This window comes from Tachypleus tridentatus, chromosome 4 (genome assembly GCF_004210375.1).
Source record: "Tachypleus tridentatus isolate NWPU-2018 chromosome 4, ASM421037v1, whole genome shotgun sequence".
In the NCBI taxonomy this organism is placed as follows: domain Eukaryota; kingdom Metazoa; phylum Arthropoda; class Merostomata; order Xiphosura; family Limulidae; genus Tachypleus; species Tachypleus tridentatus.
Window position 1 is genome coordinate 75764851 of NC_134828.1, and position 23478 is coordinate 75788328.

Below are 23478 nucleotides of genomic sequence, written 5' to 3' on the forward strand. Positions count from 1 at the left end.
TTGACCACTGAAAGATATTGAAAAGCACACATAAAAGAGAAAAAATTGAATGTTTTTATAAAGGCTTTGTAACTTAATACATCTACTTTTAGGATCAGATTAGTAAGTAGATATTTTCATAACTTGTAAAAGTATATTTTAAGTAAGAAATTGCTTAGTGTATTCTGATATAATAAATCTCCATACTGCAGTTGGAGGAGGAAGAAGGAAATGAAAAACTAGAAGAAGCTGTTGTCAAAAGTCCATCAGTTCATTCTTGTAGGTCTTATGAACTTTGTATGAGACAAGATAAAACAGCAGAAGAAAATGATGTGAAAGAAAAAGCTAGTGTAAAAAGTGCTAATAGTGATAGTGTTTATGAACCAAAAACACGACTGAATAGTAAGGTTCGAAAGGTCAGTATTAAAAATATATTTGGTCTTCTAAGGCTAATTCCAATTAGGTTACTTACTTCTCTCACATAAAAAGCTATTCTTGTTCAGTGATGCCCTCTAAATCCGAAAAATGTTTTTTTATGCCATAAGCCTTGAAGCTCCCACCCATCTTTGAATTAACCGACTCAAATGCATCTCGCATGCAAATCACCATGTGACTCTCTCCTTCAATTCTACTGAACTATCACTTCTCCTTTGGCAGTACTCATGTTGTAACATGTAGTTTTGCTCTCTTCAAGAGTTTTTTTTCCATTCCTTTGTATCATCTTCTCTCAACACATTTGCTGTTCATTATGGAATAATGATATTTGTAACTTGTTGAATTATTTTGAAGTGGAATTATTTTATATTTCTACCCAGTTACAGAACTTACTACTTCATTACAACATTTTTTTATTTATTTCTGCCAACACAGTTGTGTTTGGTTATTCATTTTGAAATTTGAATTGTATATTAACACTTTAGAAGTTGTATGTTTTGTCAGCACACTTACACAGGCTTCAGGTGGTGGTACCCCATAGGGAATTTATTAGCTTTACTTCACCAGGAGATTAATAATCCAATAAACTGACTTTCATGAAGTCTCACCTTGACTTTGAAGGAACATACATTTTAAAATACAGTCTACTGGCCTTGGAAAGATAAGATGTTCTTCTATTATGGTTACCAATTAGTTTTAATTATATCTTTTCTCCTATACCATTTGCTTACTTTTATCATAGGTGTTTTTTTATTTCATTTTTCTTCTGCACATCATATCTCACACATGCATTATTGTTACTACACATTTACTTAATTTATAAAATTATGTCTATTTCATTTTTGTTATTATTTAGCTTTTATTCTTCTTTTTTATTTACTTGGTTTGTGTGAAACCCTTGAGCTGGGGTCTACATAAACTTTGTCGTACATACTTATTGTTAGGTTAAGATATTTATTTTAGTGCTTAGTGATATCCTTTGTTCTGAACTGTACGATCAGGCTTGACAAAAGTGTTGGTTATATTTGGTGTACCTGTAGTTTTACTTTTATGTTAATCAATAATTAGGTTAAATATATTGTTTTACTAGGCTTAACCATTGCCTGTTATTTACAGTTTACCTGTAGTTCTATTTAGTTAATCAATAAATTAGGTTAAATATCTTCAACACATAACATCAAATATATATATTTATTTCACTGCACAATTTCTTCACCTTTCCACAATATTGACTATTTCATTTTCGTCATTCTTTATAGTTTATACATTTTAGCATTAATTTTATTTGTGAGGGCCCTTGGTGGTCATGGTCCACCCAACCTGCTCCCAGTATTGTTCCTGTAATGGCTGAACTTATTTTCAAGATGACCTACATTTTGTCAGTTTACTTCCATCTTATCATGGACTGACTTGCAGGCATCAACTGCAGAATCTGCTAGGCCTACCTCAGTTCTGGTTTAGATATGTTTCACAGTATATTCCCCTTCTTATGACAGTGTTTCATGATGTTCTATTTGACTCTTTTTTTTTTTGGGGGTGGGGAGAGTTGGTATATGCAAGCCTTGTCTTATACAAACTTTAATTCTTTTTGCATTAACTTATATTACCATCAGACATATCTTCTTCTTGATTTTATGTTATTTGCATCTCTGTTAATTCTATCCATTCTTAGCTTTGTTTTACTCTATCAACTCTCATACAAGTGATGTTTACTTTCCACCATCTATCTTCAGTGTTCCAGTTATGTTTGCCATAGTCATCTTTTTCCATCCACACTTGGCTTCTTTGCTTTTGGGATCTTCTAGAGTGGGACACTGCTGTTTGTTTACCATCCATTGCTAATATGGTCAGTTCTTTTTCTCCACTCAGGCTACTCTTGTATATTTAATGTCACATAGAGTGTTTTTCATGCTGATTTGAGTTTTTTAGTTGCTCTTTCATTTCATTCTCAGATATTATCATATTTATTCATTTTACATATTTGGCACCTTTCAGTCCTTTACCTGTTTGACCAATGGGTTTTTCTTCATCTATGTGATATGCTCAATGCTGATTGGGACTCTGGATCAATTGGTCCCACCTCAATCACTTCCTGGGTCTTCAATATGTAGTCTTTGATCGTACTTGGGTAGGCTGTTTCTGTATGACTGAAAATACTCATGGTGAGTTTTCTTATCTTTGAGTTTTTCACCACATGATTTTGTACCAGTTTCATGCCTTGTCCTTTGGACTTTTTTTTTGGTTCCATATGTCTACATTTTGCCCAACTTCCACATTTTGGGAGATTTTACCTACACCATTCTTTGGATGTCCAGCTTCAGTTAGCTTCTTCAAACTTTTTAGGTAGTCTTAACATACTTATTTAACCCTTCTAAAGTTAGCTGAAACAGTTGAATTTTCCATTTGTATTAAATTTTTTCTGTTACATGCCTCACATTCTAGTCTTTTTGGGGTATGTATTTTTACACACCTCCTCCATCAGGACCACCATTCTCCTCCTTGAATGAGTTTTCTGTTACCCAAGCGATTACATTGGGTTTTGTTTTAATTTTCATCCTTCCCTTTTTGTCTGTATGTGTTGTCAGTTGAACATATCTTCAACAACACCAGGTTTATCACTTCCTCCCCCTCTTCCCTGATACTCACCTCCAAAGGTGAGGAGGGTGTTTGATCAGTTGGAGGTTTAAAGACATTGGTGTATAGACAAAAGGTCTTATCATCTTCAACCCCTAGTACTTCTGTTAGTCCAAGATGCTTCAGTTCATGCTCTTTCTTTTATCTGTATTTGACTAATCAGGTTTTGTTTGAACTATTTTGATGGGGGTGGCTTATCTTATTTGCCAAAGGGACACTAATTACTGTTCCATTTGTGGTAGACAGTGGATTTCCTTTTCAGAATTCTTACATTTTACATATGTTTCCAAGAGTGTTGTGTTCCAGGTGCTTTTGAACCGTGTTGCTAATTGATTTTCCAGCCAGGAAACACTCTCCTATGAAGTGACCTGTCAATCCTCCAAATTTTTGGTGGCTCTGCTTCCCGTGGGTTACCTCTCCACCTGAAGTTTTTTAATCTTTTATCACTTCCAAGCTAGTTATCTCTTTTATTTTTGGTGTATGGTTCATCATCTGCTTGCCCTGACTGTTGTTAAGTTCAGACAAGTTTACATCCAGTTTATAATGTTAGTTGTTTTTTTTTACATTCCATCAGTCTTCTTCCCCAGGTATTTGTTCTTCCATGCCACTCTGGTTTAGGTCTTTCTGGTTGATAATTTCTGGCTGGCACTGATCTGGTTTTCTTGGTTGTTTCATCTTTCTTTGTTTCTTTTGTTCTGGACTAATTTTATTAACCTACACTTTACTGGCTATTTGTTTGTCAGTATTTTCCACATTTCTCCTCAGTGGGATCCTTCTCTATCCAGTACCTATTCTGGGTTGCTTCATTGCTTTCATGGCATCTTTCCATAAAATTCATTTCCCATGGTTTCTTTACCATACTCCACTTTTTTGTGTATGATTTTTTTCTCCTTCCTTCCTTACCCAGTGGGTTTGGTTTGTGATTCATTTGGCCTTTTATTCATTGTCTCCTTCCTGCCATTGGTTTATGGTTCATCATCTGCTTGCCCTGACTGTTGTTAAGTTCAGACAAGCTTACATCCAGTTTATAATGTCAGTTGTTTTTTTTTACATTCCATCAGTCTTCTTCCCCAGGTATTTGTTCTTCCATGCCACTGTGGTTTAGGTCTTTCTGGTTGATAATTTCTGGCTGGCACTGATCTGGTTTTCTTGGTTGTTTCATCTTTCTTTGTTTCTTTTGTTCTGGACTAATTTTATTAACCTACACTTTACTGGCTATTTGTTTGTCAGTATTTTCCACATTTCTCCTCAGTGGGATCCTTCTCTATCCAGTACCTGTTCTGGGTTGCTTCATTGTTTTCATGGCATCTTTCCATAAAATTCATTTCCCATGGTTTCTTTACCATACTCCACTTTTTTGTGTATGATTTTTTTCTCCTTCCTTTCTTACCCAGTGGGTTTGGTTTGTGATTCATTTGGCCTTTTATTCATTGTCTCCTTCCTGCCATTGGTTTATGGTTCATCATCTGCTTGCCCTGACTGTTGTTAAGTTCAGACAAGCTTACATCCAGTTTATAATGTTAGTTGTTTTTTTTTACATTCCATCAGTCTTCTTCCCCAGGTATTTGTTCTTCCATGCCACTGTGGTTTAGGTCTTTCTGGTTGATAATTTCTGGCTGGCACTGATCTGGTTTTCTTGGTTGTTTCATCTTTCTTTGTTTCTTTTGTTCTGGACTAATTTTATTAACCTACACTTTACTGGCTATTTGTTTGTCAGTATTTTCCACATTTCTCCTCAGTGGGATCCTTCTCTATCCAGTACCTGTTCTGGGTTGCTTCATTGTTTTCATGGCATCTTTCCATAAAATTCATTTCCCATGGTTTCTTTACCATACTCCACTTTTTTGTGTATGATTTTTTTCTCCTTCTTTTCTTACCCAGTGGGTTTGGTTTGTGATTCATTTGGCCTTTTATTCATTGTCTCCTTCCTGCCATTGGTTTATGGTTCATCATCTGCTTGTCCTGACTGTTGTTAAGTTCAGACAAGTTTACATCCAGTTTATAATGTTAGTTGTTTTTTTTACATTCCATCAGTCTTCTTCCCCAGGTATTTGTTCATCCATGCCACTCTGGTTCAGGTCTTTCTGATTGATAATTTCTGGCTGGCACTGATCTGGTTTTCTTGGTTGTTTCATCTTTCTTTGTTTCTTTTGTTCTGGACTAATTTTATTAACCTACACTTTACTTTACTGGCTACTTGTTTGTCAGTATTTTCCACATTTCTCCTCAGTGGGATCCTTCTCTATCCAGTACCTATTCTGGGTTGCTTCATTGTTTTCATGGCATCTTTCCATAAAATTCATTTCCCATGGTTTCTTTACCATACTCCACTTTTTTGTGTGTGATTTTTTCTCCTTCCTTCCTTACCCAGTGGGTTTCGTTTGTGATTCATTTGGCTTTCTATTCCTTGTCTCCTTCCTGCCATTACTTCCTGGTATCTTCATTCCAGTTGTACATCTTTCCTTTTTCTTGCATGTCTATTTTTTCATGTGTTGAAGCTACTTTGTCTGTTGAGCACTAGGACTACACCTCATATGTTCATTTCCCATTTTTTTACTTTGAGTAGCTGTTTCTTCCTTGTCAGATACCATCATCCATCTGTTGCCATCTTTCACTCTTTTGTAAGATTGTGACTTGGTGAGTTACCTTTTAGTATGCATATACCTATTATTTTCAGGAGCGTGTTCCTCATTATCTTTCTGTTTCCAAATCTGTAGCAAAGGATACCTGTCCAGGTGTACTTAAACTTGCCAAAACCACAATGTAAGGCCATGATGACTTCACAGTTATAATTCCATGGACACTAAATGCACACTGCTGAGACAGAGTGTTCCACAAAATCACTTGTATGTTTATCCTTGTAGCATGTTTACTTCATTAATATACCTGTTCTGGACCATACTCACCCATGGACTACATGAGTAAAGCAGAAGATCATAACTGCCTATCCCTGCTATGCCTTTGATTAAATAAATCAGGTATGGTCTGCTTTTTAAAATAGGGTTTCATGGTCACTTTTTGCACTGTCTCAACTGTTGTCATTCCTCTGGACTCTTCACTCCATTTTTTCATTTTTTCTTCTAATGGAGTATAGGAATACTTACCACTTTCCAGGGTGGTGGACCATGAAGATATTATACTGAATGTGATAATGAGAAACACTATAAATGAAATACAAAACTATTCAGCTGATAGTGGGACAGTGGTGTTCTGCTGGTGTATATGACAAGATGTCTTACATTTTATGTATTACGAGAGTGAGCCATCTAAATTTCATTTCATCCCTTTTAATTGTTTTCTTCAACCTACCCCCATGTGGATGCCCATTTTTAGCAGCTGTATTTTAGATTTAGAACTGAGCCATTCAACATAAGTCCTCACACATGTATTACAAATGTCTCTATCTTTCACTCAGTTATACTCCAGCTACTACATCCACGTTGTGGGTCATGATAAAGGTACTTTCAGATTGATATGGTTCTTCCTTTTCCACTATCCCTTGGTGTTCTTATTATTCTGAGGATATTCCTGTGTTTTGGGAAATTCCTGTTATCTTGATTCAGTGAGATGGTTTGCTTTGCTCTGCCATCTTTTTTATGCTGGATATTGTGAGAGGAGTTGATCTACTGTACTGGAAGTTATAAACTTCTGATAGGTACTTATCTCTCATACAATTCCCATCTTTCCTCCCCATTTAAAACCAGTGCTTCCATTTGGGCCAAAATTTGAATTGATAGTTCAATACAATTGAAGAGGAGGGGTGACATGCGTCAAGAGAGTGGGTTGCACCATCATTGGTGGAGGGCTATTGTATGATGATTTGCATGCAAGACACATTTGAAGCAGTGGATTCAGAGATGGGTGGGAGCTTCAAGGCTTGTGGCATGTGAAAAGAATTGTTTTGCATGTGAAATGCAGCACCAAATGAGAATAGCTATTTACCTAATAAAAGGTAAGTGCCTGTTAGAAATACATTTTCAGTACAGGAAAATTATAAGATTTATTTTAAAATATTTAAGGATTATAATTAAATTACATAAATATAAAAGAAAAATTTCTAGTTTTTTTAATATATATAAACAACATTCAGTGTATAAAAAATTCTGTAACCTCAGTGTATTATAATTCCATTTTGTTTCTTTCTGTTGTAATGGAAATAGTTTTAGTTTTTGAAGTTTCAAATTTTAGATACATATACATTTTAAGTTTTAGGAAAGATAACTTTGACTGGTATTGTTGTGCTGTTTAAAATTTTCTTAATTTTTCTGCTATTAAAAATTTTGTAAAGAATTACCCAATGACAAACTTTAAAGATCTTTAATATTTGAAAGTTTAATGTATTCTGTATCCAGTTTTTTTCTGTCACTGTATAATTTCAGTAGTCATCAGTTGCAACTTAGTAAAATTTTTACGTTCATTTTTATATTTGTGATTTATTTAGTTTATTTTTCTATAAATGATTAAATTATATTTGTCGGTTTTAATTTACTTCAGTAAGTTGCATGAGAATATTTCTTAATACTCTCTTGCTTCTTTGATAGCAATACAAGGACTGGTTTAGTCATGTTGGCTCAGTGTTGTTGATATCATATAAATACATCATCTGTAGTCTTGTAGTTAGTCCTTTCTCCAAGTCATACATAGGAGATTTTATGGAATTCTTAAATAGTTCCATTTTAAATACCACCTTGTGTTCCTATAACTTGTGATTATTTGAAAGATTTTGTTTATTATTTTTGAAAAATTCCCAACCTTAATTACCTTTAGAATATTGCTTTAGTTAATTTATGCAGACACAAGTTTTCTTTTTTGTTGTTTTGTGTCTAGTCATTGGTAAATTGTCTTTAGATTAAACTGACCATTAGATAAATAATATATACTCTTTAAAACAAGAAACGCAAAAGGGATATTACAGTATATATGTAATAACGTTACAAGCTCAGAGTATGTGATGTTACACGTGTTAAGGCACTGATTGTCAGACCAAAATGACAATAAAAGTTGTGCACTTTGAAAACGGAGGAAAACATTGAATTTTTCACCAAAACGCATGCGTGTCCAATAAATTTGTTTGAGAGATCTGCATGTTCTGCAAGTGCAACATGTGCAAAATCCCTATAAAAGTGACGGGTTCTCGGTTTCCATAGCTCAGTGTTAAGCCACCGACACGCAATACAGTTACACCAAGACTGACTGAAGCACAACGCAACAACGCCCTGGTTGCTTGGAAGCAGGTGGATCTCGATCAGATGTTGCCAGAGCTGTGAATGTCCACCCAATCACCATCACAAGGCTATGGAATCGTCACCAACAACCTGGATCAACTCGTGACCATCCACAATCTGGCAGACCTCGTGTGACCACGCCCACACAAGATCGCAACATCCGGTTACGTCACCTTCGGGATAGGACCACCACTGCGACGTCTACTGCCTCAACCATACCAGGGCTGCATAGGATTTCCCATCAGACCATACGCAACGGTCTACGAGATGCAAGAATCTGACCTCGACGTCCAGTCAGAGGCGCCATCCTCACCCAGCAACTTCGTCAATCATGGCTGCAGTGGACTCGGGCACATCGGGTATGGCCGCATCGACGATGGAGGCATGTTTGGTTCAGCGATGAATCACGATTTATGCTTCGTAGGCAGGATGGAAGGACCCGTGTTTACCTTTGCCGAGCTGAACGTTTTGCAGCAAACTGTGTGCAGGATGTTGACGTTGACAGATTTGGTGGTGGCAGCGTCATGATGTGGGCTGCCATCGCCTACAATGCCAGAACAAACCTTTTGCACATTCGAGGGAATCTTATGGCTCAACGATACGTCGATGAGATTCTTAGGCCCCATGTGCAACCCATCATGGTGAACGTCAACGACGTTTTTTCATCATGACAACGCTCGTCCTCACACAGCCCGACTCACCACTGTTTTCTTGAGACACCACAACATCAACGTTCTTCCCTGGCCCTCCAGATCACCAGATTTAAACCCCATCGAACATCTTTGGGACAAGTTGGACCGACGTCTGCGACGGCGACAACCTCAACCGCAGACTCTACTTCAGCTTGCAGCAGCTTTGCAGGCTGAGTGGGCAGCCATTCCACAGGATGTGATTTGTCATCTCATCGCTTCCATGGGCAGGAGATGCCAAGCAGTTATTGATGCTCATGGGGGGCATACTCGTTATTGACGTTGAGTGACGTTAAACTTCAACTAGTGAGCGTGGACTTCACCTTTGCAGACTTTGGATGTTCAGCAGTGAATGTGCAAAGTTTCACACATGTCATACAGAACTACCCGGAATAAACTTGTTAACAATTTGTCTCATATTTTGCCTTTTGCGTTTCTTTTTTTGAAGAGTATATTATGCATTTACTTTGGAAATAATGAAAAGCAAGGGTATCTGAATTATTGAAATTCTAGTCAATAGCCTATTTGGATATTAAGTTTAGTACATTTTAGTTGTTTTTACATTTGTGTGTTTATACATGTGAACTATGTGTTAGTAAAAAACACTAGAAAAAACAAAATCTCAGCAGTACACTAGTATTTAGTATTATTAATACATTGTATAAAATGAGTTACAAAAACATGCATAGAAATTTTAACTTTGTATGCTCTGTTATATGGAGTTTTTCTTAGATCTCATTGACCTGAGAGTTGAACTTATTGTTTATATGTAGCATTTAAAAAAGTACATATGAGATTCAGAATAACAAACTGAAAAATTTATATTTGTGAATTCAAATTGTTATTACCTTTGGATATACTCCAACCTATAACTTATAGTGCTATTACCAAGTCAATTGAATAATAATAACTTTTAATACTCATTACTTCAAAAAGGTTTTCATCTGTTTGTTTTGTTCTTTGTAATGGTTTCTCATGTACGTATTTAAACAAGGAGTTTGTGAAATTTTTATTGAAATTAGTGAGTCATTTACTTTTTATAGACTTTAAGTCATTGTACATTCAGCTAAGTTTGTACATTGTTTGGTCTAAGGCTACAATAATTCAGATTTTTCCAATTTTTCACTGCATTATAATTTCTATTCCAGTGTTTCTTTCCTTTTACTTTACCATACTTGTTACTTCTGTGACTCTAATGTGCTTCATAAGGAAGAATTTATTTTGAGATAATCTTGGTGACCTTTTTCTTCATAGAAAGAGGTGATTTTATAAGTTTTATCTTGTTTTCTTGTTATTTATTGTATAGCTTTTCATCATGTGAATTTGTTGCTAAAATGCATATTTTGATCAATTTTTTGCTAATCAGATTACTTATATTAATTGTATTTAAGACTACCTCCAATCTTTTGGTGACCTTGTTCTTTGAACTGCCCTTTCCAGGATTGTTTAAACAGAATGCTATTTCTTACTTATAACTTCTTCCATACAATTATTATATTTTACTCTTGCCAAAGCTTTGTCCAAGAAATACCAGGTTCAACTAGATTCACGTTTCTTGGGAAGGGTTGTGTTATCAACCAACATTGCTTATGTTTGATTATAAGTTGCTCTCAATGAATGAAATGTTCATGCTTTCTCATTTCTCATTTGTTGCTAACCAAAGATATATATAGCCTGTCTTAGCAGTCACTTCCTGGTCATACTTTTTCTTTTATCATTTTAGTTTTTTTTTATACTGATCACCTTGGGTTGTTTATATTTTACAACTATATTATTTAAAGGATTATTTACAATTTGCCATTTGAATCATGTCTCCAGGTTTTATAGGAATTGTCTGTTTCTGTCACCTACAAGAAAAATAATGGTTTGTTAAATAAATTATTAGCAATATTGAATGGTGTGTGCTATAAGTTTCAGAGTTGAATCTATTTGTAAATTATTTACTTTAATTATCAGATCATGGTTCTTTATTTCTATTTGCTTTTTAAGCATTTATGGTATAAAATCTTACAAGACCAGTCTTCTTTTTTCTGACAAAAGTTGGCAATAGCTTCCCAAGGATCCAATACTCATACTTTTTTTCTATATCTGCAGAGCAAATTTCAGGTTTTAATAGAACCGTTTACTGTTGGGAAAGGAAACTTTTGGTTGGTAAATTTTGAGTTATATTTCGATAACATTTTTGGAGTGCTTGAGTCTTTGTATTTAATGATTCACTCATTGTTTGTTGGGTGGAAATTTTTACAACATGGAAATATGCAGGGTTTTGAGTGCTATACTTTTCCTGTATCCCTTCTTCATACTCCTACCATTTACCAGATAATCAAATTTTTATGCTGTTTTTTTAATTGCAACTCATAGAGTGGCTCTTCAATCCTGTAAAATGTTTTTTTTTTCCCATTTTCTCTGTGATTTACCTGAGTCAGAGTTAAATAGAGGTGGGAATTGTGTTTGGTGCATCATTTCAGAACATAATATATGTCCATGTAAGTAAAATTAACAACTGTCTAATATACTTTCCAAAAGTTTAACTTAGTTTTTCTTAATATGTAAGACAATGAACTGCAATGATGACAAAGTTCTCAAATTTTCACAATGAAAGGTGTTTACCATATTGCATGAAAAAGAGGAGGTATTATGTATGAGCCAAAAATTTCATTTGAATATTAGAGATGAATAGTTTTTTTTAGAAAATAAAACTTGAAACCTGTTTAAATATCTTCAATGTCTAAAGATTGACTTTCTTTTGTAAATACTTAGGTCAACAAGGAAGCTTGCTCCAACTTATTGATGTTAGGCTTAATTTTAATGTCTTTTAAATTGCTAGCCATTAAATTTATAAATTACTTACATATTTATTATGTTGCAATTGTAGAAATAAGCTTAAATGTCACAAGTTTATTATCAGCCTGAGAAAAAAAAATTACTATGTTCATATTTAAATAACTTATAGTCATTTTTAGAACAATTTTTTGTTTAAATTATCACTAAAAATATTTCCTCTAATTATCTCATATACTTTTTAAAATGAAAGTTCACCAACTTTATATTCTCCTTAAAATGTCAAAATCAGAGATTTGATTCCCCTTGGTGGACACAGTAGATAGCCTGATGTGACTTTGATATGGAAAACACATACACACACCAAACTTTATATCATTTGTGAATGTAATAAACATAGTATACATTTGCTCTGATAATAACATAAGCTTTATTGTGAGAGAGATCTTTGTCTTTTGTATATTGTGGCAGATAAAATGTTTGTATTCTGAGCAACTCTAAATTCTTATAAAATAAAATAATGTAGCTTGACAAAGGCACAAGAGAATGAAAGTAGATAGTAGATTTGCAAGATACCTTTCAGATGTAGTGAGGTAATGGTTTCAGTATTGCACTAGTTTCAAACAGTACTGAGGCTCTTTATACTCCATGAGAATTTTTAACTGCCAAGATCTCATGCAGTTACATGTTATAGAATTGATTAATTAAATATGGTATTTGAGTAATATATGATTTTCAAATCATAGTATTTTAATTAAGTTTTATGGTATTTCAAAGCATATAATGACACCAAGATTTTATGATATAAAAAAGTAGCTTGTCTTACAAAGGTCATATTAACATTATAAAAATCTTTTAACCTGAATGATTCTGTTACATAAAGTATAAAACTTCTTATTTTTGTCCTCATTTAATATAATATTTAAGCTTCAGATAAAAAGAACAATTAAATTATGCACAGAGAGATCAACTGATTATACACCACAGAATCATTTTACACTATTCACTTGACATCAACACCTGATAAGACAGCTGGGTTTCAGACGATTTATCAAAACAACAGGGCTCATTTCTGGATAATACATCTTTTTTCTATGTTTCTTTAACAGATTTATACTTTCTTTTCATGCAATAAATAGAATATCTTTGATCTTGTATTGTTATATATTCTTTATGTCTGTTGTTTTAGTATTTACTTTTTCTGTCTTCCTTAAACACAATTTTTTCATAAAAGGTTTAGCCCCTCTTCTGCCACATGTTGAATAAAATGATTTTCCAATATACAATTGAAGTATTTATTTTGTCAGTGAAGACAAGAAGAGATGTTTGAATTTATAGTGGGCAGGCTGATTAGATTTTCAGCTCTGTTCTTTCTTATATTACCTGTATTTTTGATCATCTGTTATAAAATGGCAAAAGTTATTTCACTTTTTTAGGCAAGTCCCAGTCTTCCTGGCTCACCCTTCAACTTTAGAAGGGGGAGTAGGGGGAGCCAGTTCAGTTCGCGCATTGGTGGTCGTCGTTTTGGAGACAAGAATCCATTAGTACTTCAGACATACATGGATGCACAAAAACATCTTCCTTATGCAGATGATAGTAATGCTGTAACACCTATGTCTGAGGAAAATGGTGCTATAATTATGCCCATCTACCCTAACCTCAACTCTAGACATTCCAGTTATACCTCTCACTCATCAAGATTGTCTTATACCTCTCACATGGATATTGTTGTCAAGGGAATAACAAACGAAAGTCAGCTTAGATCTCACTCGCGGAATCTCCAAGCCCTTAATAATGAGGTTTTTTGCACTTTTTACCTAATTTATTTTACTCCAGTCTTGTGAGAATCTTCAAGAAATCATTAATTGAACATGTAAAATATTAATTTATTCTAAGTTAGTTGAATAATTTGCATAAAGATTAAATATTTGAGTGAAACTGTAATTTGAAATGATAAGATTCAAAGAGATTTCTTGAAGATACTGAATATTGTATTTAGTGGATTGTTCATTATATACATTATTATTTAATTAACAAAATTAAGTGGATAAAATATAACGCTCTATCATTTTTAGCCATTCGTTCAAATCTAAATTCACTGTTCACACTCTCTATGTGCATGTTTCTAATTCATTGTTATCTTCAAGATTTTCATAAATTATTATGCATATCATTTTCTTCTTATGCACTAACACATGCATGTTTTAATATCATAATAAGATGCCAGAACACTTTAACATTATGTTATGTTAAAAAATTTAGCATAGTCGTTTGTAAATATGCATTGAATCATCAAAACGTAAAGCTATGTGAACTGAAAAAAAAGGACAGTGTTCAGTTCTCATTATGATTTTTAACATAAGTTTTGAGTTTTGAAGATTATTGCTGTTATTGTTTATGCTATTTGTTTTTACTGAATATTCTTGTCCAGCATAAATTATATTTATGGGGGCCTTAAGGTTCCAAATTTACAAATGCATTATGAAATTCTAATTTTCTACACTTAAACACTGTTTCTACAGGAGCTGTAAAATGTCTTTAAAATTGTATACATACAGGTTAAGTATTATTTTTAATGTTTTTAATTAGGTTTAAAATGTAGTAAAGGACAGAAAATTGTTTATTTATTTATGCTTTACAATAATGTTTTATTAGTATAGTTTGTGTATAATGAGAATAACTAAATACTAAACATCCATATATTGTAAAGTAAAGATTGTGAACTTAAAATGTTGTTTCAGTTCTGAATTCCTACAGATGGGAAGGTCTTTAAAAATAATAATAATTTAACACAAACATTGCAATATAATATTCAAATCAAGTAGCAATACTTCAGATATGCTGAAAACTTTTCTTGTTGATTTTGTACTAATTATGTCAATAAAGCATGTGACTCATTTCATTTATACATTGCAGAACATGTGTTAATTACCAATAATTTTCCACTCACTAACCTACTAAGTGATTTACTGTGCAAGGATTTGAGAATCTTAAATAAGCTGTACTTTCCTACCACAGTTTAGATTTTCTTGATTACAGACTTGGTGTTAGTTACTTTTGCTATTACATTCTTTATGATGCGACTATTTCTCCTATTATTGGAATTTATATAACTTTGTTGGAGATCCGACTTATACAATTTGGTCATCAAACCTACATTTACAAACAACTTATTCTTTGTGACCCATCTTTCAGTAAACAGTCACTAGAATGTGAAAATACCTGTTTTATATAACAGTTACAAATTATTCTTCTATATTGAATTATGCATGTTACAATAAAGTTATGCCATAAAACAGTAGATAGGTTTCTTGACTGAATAGATTTTATAAAATATTACCTCAGATTGAAACTGGCACATTACAGTTATAGAATTTAAAAAATTGGAAATTTTATTAAAATAACATAAACACCACAGAAAAGTAAGGAATATAATATTCTACACATTACTAACAAGTGTACAGCAAATAGTCTGAGTAAAATCAAATCAGTGTTCACTTGTAATTGTCACATATTAGTGTACTTAAATTTTGCGTGCAAAATATGATTTAATTCATTATTGCCAATTCAATTTTCATGAATATTGTTGAAATTTCATTTATTCCAAGTTATAGCTGAAATCAGTTATCTGTAAAATCACAAATATAAAACTCCATTAAATTTTATGTTAAGTACAGTTGTGTTAAAGGGAATATAAGGGACATGTCTTCTAAATGTACAGTTGGCAGACAAAAGATATAAAGATAAGCAAAATGTGCAACAAAAATACATTTGATAACACACATTTATGTCCAGCATATGTTATGTTCTGTTACTGTCTAGTTTATTACATTACATAAAAAATAAAAAAATTTTTAGTCTATGGGCACAGGCTGTACTCTTCCTTTAGAAATATATTTAATTTGCTTTTGCTACACACCAAGAGTATTTAGATACTCTTGTAAAACATTAAATTTTACTTGGTTACTAGTTTAGTTGTTAAATATATCTTTCTCATTTTTTAAAATTTGTAAAAAAAAATCTTGTGTGAGTTGAAAGAAAATTCATTTTATTTTATTTTTCTCAGATATTCATACCACTGTATAATATTTAAAATTGGTTCTTTTTGTAAACACAAACAGGATGCTCCAATAAAAAATGATGACTGTCTTATAAAAAGTAATCGTCAAGAGAACCCATTTGTAGGACCTTCTCAGAAACAAACTATGGTGGATATGAAAGGTTAGTTAATCATATTTTCATTAATTATTATAGTGTTGTTGAATTATTTTAATAGAGATCTGATACATGTAAAAATGTATATTTTGTTTTATTACCTTTTTAGAAAATAAATTGTGCCATACAAATGTTTTATTTTGTCCTAAAAAAAGAAAATTAACAGCTGTTAATGTTATGTTTTGACCTTAACCCTATGTCAGATATAACTGAGAAGAATGTGGTGAATATAAAAAACAGTGGAACAAATGATTGCATAGTTGAAGAGAAGTTGGCAGTTAAAAACGTTTTTTCTCAGTTTTCACATGCAGTGATTATTTGAAACACATAATGAACAACAAATTAAGGACTTTTGGTTAAACTTCAGTTATACGTTGTAAGATAACATAGAATTCCAGCAGATATATGCTATATAAACTACATGTGTATCACATGTTAACGTACCAAGTAGAATGAAATAATAAATTTTATATTGAGGAAACATCTCTAATTTTTACTCTTATTTGAGAAGTTCAGTTGAGAGGATGTTATTGAATTAATTATGAAGCACTCTGACTTGTGAAAAGGAGTTAGTTATATTTAGATTCCCTCAAGTTTTTATACTAAATGCATCTTAGATACAGAATAGCAGTCATTTATTTTCATTTAAAGAATAAAATGGTAAGTATAAATCTATAAACTGTGACTAATAGTGTGACCACAGGTTCTAATGAGGAGTGTTTACAGTCTGCTGTGACCATACAAGGATGAGTGCCTTGTATGTCTGATAGCTTCTTTCAACTAATATTGTTCCATGTGATGACACTGGTTACAGACTACTGTTGTGTTGTACCTTTCCCACTACTACATGTTTTACAAGTAATAATAAAAAAACCAAATTTAATCAGTTAGCTATAATTATGGTGTAGCAATGAAAAAAAAGTGATAAACATTAGCATAACAACTTAATATCAATATATTTTGTTATTAAGGTATCATCTGTTGTACTGAATTTACTGAAACTGTGACATTTATTTTGTTTCATGTTAACTTGTAGAAACCCTTATTAAAAACCATATAGTTTTTAGAATCTTTCACATTTGTAAAAATCTGACACTAGCATTGTTAAAATTTACTATGTCACAGATGTGTCTTTTTCCATTAACTTTTCACCTAATGCATTTGAATATAAAGGATATAATAAGGTGTAGTTTGTAGTCGTTATTGATTATGCTCAAAATTCCAAATTTATAACTATTTAAGTTATAACATGATGTAATTGCTTTTTATTTTAATATTTGAAATTTTAATGTTCTTTTTAAAATTTAAAACAAATATGCCACTTATATTATTTCTCATTTTTAAGGATATCTAAGTGTTTGCTGTTATTAGGCATTTTCCTTTGTCTTAGGTGTTAAATTTATTTTTATTTTCATTTAAAATATTAGTATATTAGATTTTTTTATGTTAAACATTAGCTATGTATTTGTCCTAAAATCCCAAATATGACAATGACTTTCTTTAAGTAGAAAAGAAAAGTCTCAATAATGTTAGAAGAGTCAAAGCTCTGACCTTTTTCACAAGTGGAGTTCGTTTTGTATCTGTATGAACCACTTAAAATCAGTGAATGTCAGGTCTCATAACTTCTCATTTCAGCAAAGTCTGTTTCACACTTTGTAGTTAGTCAGTCATTAAATGTTTTTTCTCTAAACACATTGACTATTTTTTATGCAGGAATATGAAATCATTATTGAAGCTGTAGTAGCGTTTTACCAATATTTCTTACACTTTCAAAGGATATTGGGCCTAAAACATAATTAATGATAAAAATTACCTTTGTTTTAAGTGTTTAAATTAGGAATATGGACACAGCCATTGTGTAAGAGGCAGTGAATCAGTTAATGAGCTGATATTGTCTCAAATGATTTCTTTGACACATGGCTGTCAAAATTAACGATATATTTATACATTTATTTGTTAGCCTAATATATCAAATGTAATATATACACATTTCTTTCTCATTTAATATCAATGCTGCTCATCTGTATCCATTTTGTTTCAGTTTTAAAGCATAGTAAAAGAAAAAAATCAAGTTCTGCATTATATCATGAACTTCCAAAAACTTGGTAAAGGTTTTTCAAAAGCTTTTAAAATTTGCACAAACCTATATGTAATTTATCTGGGTGATTGAAAGTGTTTGTATCATCAATAAGTTTTTCTTTATATCTAGATGTGGTGGTTTTGAACGAAATAATTGAACAAGCAGCAGGAAGTCAAAGTCATGCTAATGACAGAGGTAAATATGCCAGTTCCAGATTGTGAGTTCTAACTGTAGTTGCCTCTGGTGGTTCCTTGCCTGCTTTTTTTAGTCCATCCTGGTAGGACAGTAGAGCTCAGAGCAGTTTTAGTAATATATTTTTCTTTCTGTAGAATCCAGCTTTTTGATACATTTTTAGAGTTAAGGAGTTATGGTACATATCAGTAGAATATTTCTGCATGTGTACTCTCAAGGATGGAACTTCATTTCTTAATAATGTAGGTAGCAACTTTTATAGACATGCATATTAGACAAACCTAGTTGATAGTATGGGTTGTTTTACAGGCCACGTACAAGCTTTCACAAAACCTGGAGCATGAATAATTTTATTACATTTTTTTAACTGTTCATATATATTTTCATTCAAGGAATATTTATACAAGATGTTATTGAAACAACTTCAATCACACTTACTTTCATTCTTTTTGAAAATAAGGCATTCTAAAAAGTAAAGAATCTTTGTATGTCTTTAATAACTAGTAGATGACAAAAACTGCTTGAGCAAAACAACTGTTGTAGAAACTTACAGATTGACTTACCTGTTATTTTTGAATGACTCTTTACATACTTCATTACTCAGTTTCATTGATTACCCCTATTACCATAGAATTAGAAGTTGAGAAATTTTTTGTACATCACTACAAAGTATAAGAAATTCTTTTGTATTTTTATAAATCAGATTTTATTTTCTAAGTATAAATCTGAAGTTTTTAAGATAATATTTTCAAAAGACTTAGTTACACTACAGGATACTGATAACAGACTATAGTTATATTGAAATATTTCTATGAGAGTACAATATTGTGTTCTCAAAATGTAAAAAGGGATTTACATTAATGTATTTAATAGAAATGCAAATTTATGAGTGAAAGAATTTATGACCTGTTACTTGAGATAAATGAAGAATATATTCCTTATTACTTCATATACTATATACATATGAAGGACCTGTTGTTCATATCGGTTCATATTAAATAGCTGTTGTAGAGGAAGTCCACAATAAACGTGCTCACTTTAATTTTTCTGAAGAAACATGACCACAACTCTTGATATGTTGAACAGTTTTTAATTTGCAATATGTCAACTAAGAAAAGAAAGAACTGAATAGCATTCTACTTATTCTATTATAACATTGTTGTGACAATTTTCTGCAGTTTTTAATTTTGACTGGAAATAAATTAACCATCCAAACAAACCATATATAAAATCATGGAAGTAACTTTACAGGCATTTTTACGGATATTAAGTAACATTTTTTCTTTCCATAGAATCAAGCTTTTTGATATATTTTAAAAGTGAAGGAGTAATGGTAAGTTTCAATAGAATATTTCTGCAAATTTATTCTAAAGGGTGGAACTTCATTTTTTTAATAATGTAGTAGTGTAATAATGACTTTAGAACCTTAATTAAAACTTCTTTCTTAAGATGTTTATAGGATTATGAATTAGTGTCTTGCAGTTTTTCAAAACATTTTTATTTCCTGTAATTTATTTATATCAAGTTTAAATTTACTTTCTTTTTTGATCTAAAGATTTTATTATTTCTTTTTCATGAAATGTTTGTTACATTTTATGGTCCAAGTGAAAAATAACTTGACTTAATCCCAAAACCAAGTTAATAACGTTGTCTAACTAAAGAGCCAAATAGATAATTTGGTCTACTCAAAGACCAAGCTTATATTTTTTTTCCATTCAAGAAACTGGAAAATAACATCATTCAATCAAGCTAAAAACTAATCCCAGTAAGATAAGAAAATAACAGGTCCAACTTAAAGACCAACTAGTTAACTTTTTCAAACAAATGATAAGGTAAAGAAAATACACCCAGCTCAAGATAATAACTTGGTCCAAATCATGGACAAATGTGAGACCAAGTCTAGTCAAATGACATGGTTAGGAACATGCAAAGAATGTGACAGCTATAACAAATTGCCTGTTGTAGGTCTGAAAATTGTACTGTGCATTTTAAATTTTGATTTTTGGCAAAAGTAAGTCAGCAATTTGTTTAATCATCATCTATGCTTACATCAACTAAGTTAAATTAAACCTGGTGTCTGTTTGGTGTCATAACATCTTTCTCTTTCTCAGTCTTGTCAAGAGACTACATGCTGTTTTTTGTCTATGTCATTTGGTTAGACATGTTTCCAATAATTTCTACATCAAATTGTTTTTATAATCACTGTATTTTTGACTGCTCCATCCCATTATAACTGCAATATGAGTCTTCTCATTACAAATTCATTTTAGTAAGCATCAAAGTTTCACAGTCCTGTGCAGTTCATAAAAAATTCTACTTGAAATTTGTTCTCTGTCTTCTTTCATCATTTCAATTTTCCTTGCAGGTAGTTGAGTGAAAATGAGTTGTTACAACGACAAAGTTGGCATCTCAAATCAATTTATAGTAAGAAGGGAGTTGTAGAAGTATCTTTTCAAGAGCCCAAGAAAAGTGTAGTTCCCAATTTTGTATTTTCTTATGCCATAGTTAAATTCCCATGCAATTCTAAGTACATCAACATTGCAAAAGTTTTAGGGTTCTTTATGGAAACAAAGCTGAAAGTATTACCTGACAATAAGCTTCATGTTTTGGGCAGTAAATATCCTGAAGACCTGAAGAGCAAATAATTTGGGAAGGCTCACCACAGACCCATTAGAGCCTTTACATGACTCTTAACATGGTATAAGAGCTTATAGGAAACATAACTGAACTCAAAAACTAGACCTTTCTGTGTAAAATCTTCATGCCTAAAAACAACTGTGTGTAGTGTAGCACAGCTATTTCTAAACAAATGGGATAAGTTTATCAAAGAAAGAATCAGGCATAAAATCTAGTCAGACAAAGAATTAGTCACTTGTCTTTTGTTTAAATCATGTTGACAGTACCCACAAACTGAAGAATTGATCACAGTATTTTAAAATATGAACATCAACATTTTTCAATCTCAACTTTATCAAGATATAAAAGCTGTTTACAAATTTTTAAATCAGCTGTTGATCTTAAGTTCTTGTTTAGAAATTTTATTCTCTGATAAAAATATAAAAATTAAATCTGTAAAAAAATACTTTCTAGAACATTGTTCTTGGCCACTGTAATTTTTTTTAAATGTAAGAAAGAATAAAGATCCAAGTATATAACTAGGACATTCTACAGAGGATTTAGATAATGTGTTCTAAATGAAGAACTAACCTGCTACTGCTGTAGTATCAAGAATCAGGAATACAGTTTGGTTTTATTCTAATATCAGACAAGAAACTTGATACAAATCAAGAATCGTGTTGATAAATGTGTTTAATTTAAAGACCATACAGGCTGTTTGATCCAAGTTAATGAAAAAGTAAAATGATTATAATACAAACACCTAGACAGACTACATGACTAGTCCAGGGGCCGATTAAACAGTCAGATCTAAACCATGGTTCTATCAAAATTTCACAAAAATAAGTTAAGGTAAAAAGTTATATATGCTTCATAATTCTTAAGTTAAGGTAGATTAATAAATATAGAAAGGAAATATAAATATACATTCTAGAAACCTTATAACAATGTGAAATATATTTAGGATATTGAAGTGAGCTCATATCCTCAGACAGTAATGTATGGAGATACTACCCGAATTATTTGTTCCATGCACAGGTGTCCAAATTACTTGAACTAGGTATTTAAAAACACCAAGAAATTTTTTTTAAGAATATTTATTTAAATGTGCAATTTTCATAACATTCGAATTTTTATCTAAACTTTTGATGTTCAAGACAAAAATTACATGATCCAAATTAGAGCTTCTTGATATATTAAATTAGCTGTTGTTCCATCTTCTGACAATATAAACAGGTTTTGGCAAGATCCAATCCTTGAACATCTTACACAGAACTGACCATCTGAAAAGCATGGTTTCTTTAGAAACAATCCAGCACCTTGTGCCTTATCAGTTGACATTGCAAAACAAATTGTATCAGGGAATTGAAGCATTCTAAGTTTCAAGAGGTAATCACTTAGTAGCAAAGGAATTCTTGAAATGAAGACATTTTCACCTTTGGCATAACCAGTTGTAATTATTATTTCTATAACATGTGGCACTAAAGTCTCATCATCTAAACTTTGAAGGATTAAGAATTCTCAACAACATTATTGGCAAACCAACCTTTAATTTCAGAATGTGTCCTGTCATCCCTGGTGGTTCAATACAATTTAGGAATTTGGGTTATTTACAGCATCTTCATCTGTATCTGAAACATTGTCATATGATTGTAGGTGAATTCTTGTCTTTGAATCTTTTGCAATAATTAATCATTGATATCATAAACAGTATGATTTCGAGGTGCAAGAATTGCTATTTTATACAGCTATTGATAATTTTGAAAAATATTGAGGAATATTTTTTCCTTTAACTCTTCTGCATATTTAACCAAGTTACTAGATTTGTCTGGAATAATAATGTAGTTGTTTGATTGAGTGGAATCTTTTTGTTTCCAGAGTTAAGAAGTTTTGAAAATTAACCAGCTTCACTATTACCACTTAAATACACTTGAATGTTTGTATGGAAGGTCAATTTTTCAACATGGCTCCATATATAAGAGGACTTCATACATACATACATGTACTTCATCAGTTTTGTATCTCTTACAATAATACAGAGAGTTTGTCTAAAATTGCCTTATAGTAATAAGGTGACACCACCAAATAATATATCCTTTTCTCTTATGTCTCAGTGTTCTATCTAAAGCTGCAAATGCATTTTTGTGAGTCATTGTGCATGTATTCATCCCATATTATCATTTTACATTTGTTCAGCACTCTTGCATTTGGTCTCTCTTTCTTTATACCACATTTGGCTTGTCAAGCATAAGATAAATTAAGAATAGTAAGCTAAATGAGCTGTCTTTGCTCCTTCAATCAATGTTGCTGCAATTTCTGTTGATGCAACAGTGAAAGCAGTTTTTTTTGCAATCTAGATTTTGCAAGAAGCAAGTTAAGAACAAAATTTTTTTTCCTCTTCCACCTGGAACATCAAGTAACATTACACCACTTTATCCTTTTGAACATTGCTATGTTTGTCAGCAAAATATGGATCTTCTGTCAGTTTTTTTTCATTTTAAGTAACAAATTGCAAAAGATCACCCATATTTTGTAATATTTCCTTGATGTAATCTGTAGCAGTTGTTTGTTTCAGCCCTAACTGGTGAAGGTAGGACACAATCTTGGAGTAATCTTCCACCTAGTTGTAAAA

General features: G+C 32.0%; 1 protein-coding gene across 1 annotated transcript in view; it reads left to right on the forward strand.

The window, feature by feature from the left end:
* The window catches only part of LOC143249469 (sodium channel protein para-like), a 182529-nt gene that overhangs the window by 101322 nt on the left and 57729 nt on the right, over positions 1 to 23478 (forward strand). The window contains exons 10-13 of the mRNA XM_076499372.1: positions 192 to 395; positions 13180 to 13542; positions 15865 to 15964; positions 18168 to 18233. Of these exons, the coding sequence (XP_076355487.1) occupies positions 192 to 395; positions 13180 to 13542; positions 15865 to 15964; positions 18168 to 18233 (733 nt within the window). The remainder of the gene's footprint in view (positions 1 to 191; positions 396 to 13179; positions 13543 to 15864; positions 15965 to 18167; positions 18234 to 23478) is intronic.